Genomic DNA, 6,203 nt, shown 5'->3' with positions numbered 1-6,203 from the left:
CATTCCTGCCTCAGTCCCACTCCACAGGCTGGGTGACTGGAAGCACAATTCTTTCTCTTTTTTGCCATGGAAATTGCTGGTTAAAGCTCAATACTTTGGTATATGCAAATTCTGATTTTTTTGTTTGTTTGTTTAAAGTCTCAGTGCCATGCTGTTTTGTCATAGCAAATACTGCAGTTCAGCCATGCATGTGCTGTTAAATCTAGTAGGTTTTGCACCTGTTTTGGTAACAGGTGCAAAAAACCTTTTCTCTAATGTGTCTCAAGAACACACACTAACATACGTTTGGCTAATCACTCAGTAAATGCTTGGACTGCATTAGCCAAACTTCACATTGCACAAAGGTCTGTAGAACCTTCTTTCATAACAGCACCAAAACCTCATCGGCTGTGACACTGACATATTTCTACTTTATCAGAAAGATAAACTGCTGAAGAGTATGTTTTGGATATGGATCAAAGGAAAAAATTAAATGTGTTATGGGCAAAACATTCTTTTAGAATATCCACTCTTACTACTTATCAGATGCTGCAGGCTCACTGAAATATTTCCTCTTTCAATCAAGCTTAATTTTCCTCCTATAGTAACTTTGAAAGCGGAGAAATAACAATGGGGTAACTTGCAGGGGAAGTGTTTGGGTGAATGGGTGATTGTTTCAGGAAATGTGTTCGTGTTCCGTGCTCAGCTGCAGTACTTTTTCCCCAGGCTTTGAATGCTCTGTAAGTATCAATGCATGTGCCCTCCCAGTGGCTTCGAGGTAGGCTGGGAAATGGAGACAAGTGGGGGAAAGGCACCTGCCAAACGTGATAGAGCTGTATGTGCCACCCCTTGTTTCCTGAATATCAGCACAGTGCTTTAATCACACAACCATTTTCCTCCCTGGCTTTTTAATGTGAAATAAATACTGATCTGAAAAATCATTTATTCAGATCATCACAAGTCAGTGAGGGTAGCTGCAGGTTGAAGCTAACTACTTCTGTGCTCCATATGTTACTGGGGTGCGTGGCTGAATCTATTACTGTTCAGAGTCCCCTTTGCAATGTATTTATTTGTACACCTTTGTGCATTTGGCCTGCCCAAGTCTTGTGGCCTTTCCCGTCCCTTAACCCCATTCTTTCATTTCAGAGTAGCTTCCAGCAGCTGACATGTAAATATTGAACCTAACTAAGCAATGCACTTCACTTCCCTTCTCTCCTCCAAAATAAAATTACCTTTGGAAGAGGTTCATGGGATACTTAAATCTGTTTTACTCCTTGTTAAAACCAATGTAAACACATCTAGAACTTTAAATACAGTTTATCTGAGCAGTGTAAGATGTCTGTTCAATAGCTTTCCTGCACACCCACTTTCCCAGTCCATGTTTTAAGTCTCAGATCCATGAAATAATTTGACCAAGTATTTGAATTACTCAAACTTCACAGAACTGCTTAAGGTACCTTTGAACCCACTGCATTTTAACACCTTGGAGCCACATGACAGCAGCTGTGTGCTGAACATCAAATGGATACAGGTCATGCCTGGGCTAAAGGTATTACTGATGGGTGTGCCTGGCATGGCTGTGTGTTTATCCTGATTAGTGCCATGGGACCCTTTAAGTTCTATATTAGCCATTGTTAGAAGAGGTGATTAGTGCATGTTAGCTGTGCAACCTGATGCCATCTTCAAATAGTGATTTCTCTCTCAAGTGGGGCTTCATCTTCTGACCTCTGACCTTCCAGTGCGTTAAAAGCTTTGTAATTGATGGAACTCTGTATTCTTTGTGGTATGATTGATTTGAATTCCTTCACACTGAACTTTGCCTGTTGTTCTCTTTTGTTTAGGAGGTCCTTCAGCAGCTGATTGTAATGAATTTACCAAATGTTTTGATGATTGGCAAAGATCCCCTGTCTGGTGAGTAGTTTTTTGGGTTCTTCATCCTCTCTCCTCTGAAATGCTAAATATAATTTGTATTTTTTTTATTTTCTAAAATTACAAACACGCTTTTAAACAAACTATACATATTTGTAGCCAAACTACTACTACTCTGAGTTTCATGGTTGAACGTATTTAATATGTAGCACTTATATTTGCATATCTGTACATACACATATGATAGGTGATGTATGTGTGTTCACTTGGAAGTCGTGTTTCTTCACTCCTTGCTGCAAGTGAGCCAGGATACAGTCTGCCATAGGAGAATCCTCCAGGTTTTCTGTCCTATGTGTCTGTGTAACAAGTTCAGTTGTGGCAACATGCACCAGAAAAGTCTTGCAGAATTGCTCTAAAGTGTGAAAAACCAGTTGCAAGGCAAGTGTGGGAAGAAAAATGTGCAAGGATGGAGAGAAAAGATACAAGTATGACAAACTGGAAAAAGTGAGGAAGAGAATAGACAAGGAGAAAAACGTGTCTGGCCACGTTGTCTAGGACAGGACATTTGTCACACGAGGTATCACATGGAAAGTGACCTGGAAGTCAATGAGCTCATGTCCAGAGTCCAAGGTCTTTGATGGGACAAAATAAAAACTGTTTAGCCTGAAAACAAAGATGACTTCTCTTTAGAATCACACTTCTGAAATGAAAGGTTTTGTTGCTGTGTTTTTTAGTTTTGGGTTGTTTGGTTTATTTTGCATGCCATTCTATCTCTGCCTTAAGCCCTCTGCCAGTGCTAAGGACAACAAATTTGTTTTTATCAAAGAAGGAAAGCTGGATGAACCCTCTCAGCAGTGATGGGGAATGACACAGTGATCATCATCTCCAGGATAAACAAATGGCAAAATCCTTGGCAGAATATTCTATTTTGCCTCTCTTAGTAGCAGTAGTGTGTGTATGTACAAAAAAGGGGTTATACTAGAAAAGAATATTCACTTACAGGTGCTGGATCATTTAAACTCATAGTCTTGGCACTACAGTGAAGTCAAGCTGAGGGTAAGGCATTCAATTCTTCAGCAAGCAGATAAAAGTCTGCAATTCCAGTCTTAATTCTTCTGTACAGGCTACTGTATGGGTAAAGAAGAGAACAGAAATACAAGAGCTGCTGTTGTTCTCAGTCATATGGGCAATGGGCAGAGCCTCGGCTGCTAACATCAAGTATACTAGTGGATAGGGATGTCTCAGGCAACAGGGCAATATTTCTGCTGGCTAAGTGTCAATGGAAAAAGCTGGCTGGTTTCTTGTCATGGCCATTCTTCAGCGACAGCTGCTGGGAGACTCATAATGCAGATAACCATAGGGTTGGTTCCTGGGGAAGCTGCACACTTGAAAGCTGTCCTGTATTCAGCTGTGTTTTCCCATCATTGATCTTCTGGGTTTTTTGCCAGCACCTTAGATCTTTCTTTCTTTGAAGAAAGTACCTGACATGTCTCTTGTAGATATTGGTCATCCATGTGTTCCCATCTTCCAGCTCCTTTAATTACAGCCAGAAATTTTGCTTCACTTTCTGACATATTTTAAAATGTGGTGGTTTGGTTTTTTTGTTTGTTTTTTTTTAATGTGGTCTTTTAAAATTTCATTTATGCATTACTGACTTATGATTGGCATTTTTCAGAACATGGCAAGAGAGCATAAAGAATGCAAAAATGTGGCTTCTGAATGTGTAAAATTGATGGAGTATGTGTGTATTAAAAATATTGTTACTTAACTTAACCATGTTACATGATGGGTTTGCGAACCAGTCCCAGCCTAGACACTACAGAGGAAGGTGGTGAACAAAGAAAGAATTGAGATGTGGTTGGTCCAAAGACTGTATTCAAGGAAGGAAGTGTCTGAGGGATAGTATTTCAGGAGAAGCTCATCTTAACCGTAGGCAGATGATCACTGGTAAGAAATGGTTAGAGAAGTGGAGAAATAGAAATTCAGGAAGAGAAACCTGGCTGAGGCCTGACAGGAAGCTCAGAAAGAGGGGACAGGGAGGAGAAGGCTAAGGAGAAGTTAGTAAAACCAATGCAAAGAGGTGAATGAAGGAATAGGCTCTGGTGAGCAATGTGGGTGAGTGATGACCAGATGACTGTTAGGTCAATGTCTTTGTGACTGTTTGGCAGAGAGGAATGAGTGTAAGGCAGGAGCACTTGGGAGAGGAAGAACAAGTGAAATGGAAGTTTCTCTCTGTGGGAGAGCTAAAGGATTTCTGCAGATCGAGTACAGATGTGAGGACAAAGGGGTCATCAGCCTGGGAAGAGGTGCTTATGGCATGAATACAGAGAAGCCCCAGGGAAAGTTGACAGAGAAGCAAGGAGGCTGGGGATGACAGCAGTATGGGGAGAAGAGATAATGGAGGTGGTTATTTTAAGGAAATGTTTAAAAGTGGCAAGAATGGTGGAGGAGAAACCTCTTTCTCTGTGTCAGTGATCCAGTCCAGCACAGACACCAAGAGGGAAGGAGGAGATTCCTGGAGGGGACATCTGTGGAGACAGTGCTCAGCAATGTGGGGAGCACTAGGAGACCAAGGTGCAAGCAGTCTGCAGGGCAGGGGTGGATCTGAGCAGCAGTGATAAAATCCCAGTTTTGCCTTCCTCGTCCTGTAGGTGAATTAAAACTGAATGAAAGGTTCGTCTTGACCAGAGAAAGAAAAATTGATCCCATGATCACATTCCTGGAACAAATCCAGTGTTGCCCTGGGAAGGCTCCTAATTGGCTGTATTGACTGCATAGGTCCAAGATCAAAGAGCTGTTAGATCATTCAGTATGATTCAACTGTGTACCAATTTCAGTGACTTTTTCCTTGTAACAAGCTCAGCTGATGTTTTGCTGTGTGTTTTTCAGAACTGTGTGTTCACCAATGCTGTCTGCAAATGACACTTTTTCCTTCTAAAACACAGCCAAAAGTGGTGGTGTTACATGTATTAAATTATACAATGAACAGCTCTAAAGCTGAGAATGCTGTTCTTGCTGTTTAGCTCCCATTTGGCGTTCAACTGTGGAGACTGTTGGGCTTCTGCAGCTGTGCTTTGAACATGACACTATTGGAAAAACAGAGCTGCCACCACTAAAAGTGCAGTAGCAGTTGGGCTTTTGCATAGAAGGCACATGTCTGCTGGGTTTAGGAGCTTTACTTGCTTTCATGACCTCTGAATTATTTTGTGCCAAGCCATGGCAATTTTACCTACTTCAGCTCATTTGGCTATGGGCATAAAAGTTGCAAAAACATTTGTAAGAAGATGAAGGCCTTGACTGTTTTCTAAAATATAGGGAGCTGAAAAGAAACTTAAAAATTTAATTAAAGGATTTAGAAACTTTCCCAGGAATCTGAGTTGCAGAATGATGCAGCTGACATTGCAGGATTTATTCTCTTCACTGCACTGTTCAGTAGGCAGCTACTACCATTACATTTCCTTTCTGGTTTTGTCTTCCTCCATGTTGTTTTTTTTCTTGCTGAACAGCTTTTTCAGTTCATTACTGCACCACAAATCCCCCTGTACTCAATATGACAATCATCAGAGTATTATCCAGCCACATCACTGTAGTGACCTTTTATAATTACCTCTGGCCTTATAAATGGCTATGTACTCATTTTGTCCACACAAGGAATATCAATATAGAGCACTGGTCCAGAATCTGTATTTAGAGGCATTGTTTAATATCTTAGTTTCTATACATGCTTAGTTTAACACAGCTAGTGAGTGTACTTGGAAACTGATGGCAATTAATCCTTTGAAACAGTCATAGTTAATTAGGAGGGGAGGATTTTAACTTTTTTCAGACCAAGAATGGAAACCAGGTTTTATTTGCCCGGAGCTGGCTCATTTCTGTCTCTTAAAAAAACTTCATTATTTAGATCCCCTTTTCAAATTACATGTTAAGTTTGTAAATGAGAGAGCCCAAAGTCCCTGCTAACAAGTGTCTATGGAAACTGTTTTTCATTAAAATCATAAAAGATGTCTACTCTTGCTGGGCTATTTTTTCATGTCTGATTTCTTTCCTCATTTTGTTTCATAATCCTCCAGAGGCACAAAGGTCCATAAAATATAAAGTTAATAACAAAACACTGCTTCAATAGGGTAAATTTAGCATTCAAGCTTTACTCACTCAGGATGTTGATACAGTTGGGAAAAATGGCACTTGTGTGTTTCAGCCCTTCCCACCTCCTCCACACACCCGGCAGTGTGTAACACTGCCCGCACTGGCACTCCCTCTCCTCCACTGGAGGAGCATCAAAGTAGAAATGCACAGAAAGAAGTGGCACAAGCTCAAGATTTGACATGTTTGGGCTCTCTTGTTTTATCTGACAT

At 40.8% G+C, this 6,203-nt stretch overlaps 1 protein-coding gene across 1 annotated transcript in view; it reads left to right on the top strand.

Moving 5' to 3' along the window:
• Positions 1–6,203, top strand: part of CCDC88C (coiled-coil domain containing 88C) — a 97,383-nt gene that overhangs the window by 37,677 nt on the left and 53,503 nt on the right. The window contains exon 3 of the mRNA XM_010003752.1: positions 1,821–1,890. Within this exon, the coding sequence (XP_010002054.1) occupies positions 1,821–1,890 (70 nt within the window). The remainder of the gene's footprint in view (positions 1–1,820; positions 1,891–6,203) is intronic.

This window comes from Chaetura pelagica, unplaced genomic scaffold (genome assembly GCF_000747805.2).
Source record: "Chaetura pelagica isolate M959 unplaced genomic scaffold, ChaPel_1.0 scaffold48, whole genome shotgun sequence".
Taxonomy (NCBI): Eukaryota; Metazoa; Chordata; class Aves; order Apodiformes; family Apodidae; genus Chaetura; species Chaetura pelagica.
The sequence above is the reverse complement of the archived record's forward strand: the minus strand, read 5'-3'. Positions and strand labels throughout refer to the sequence as shown.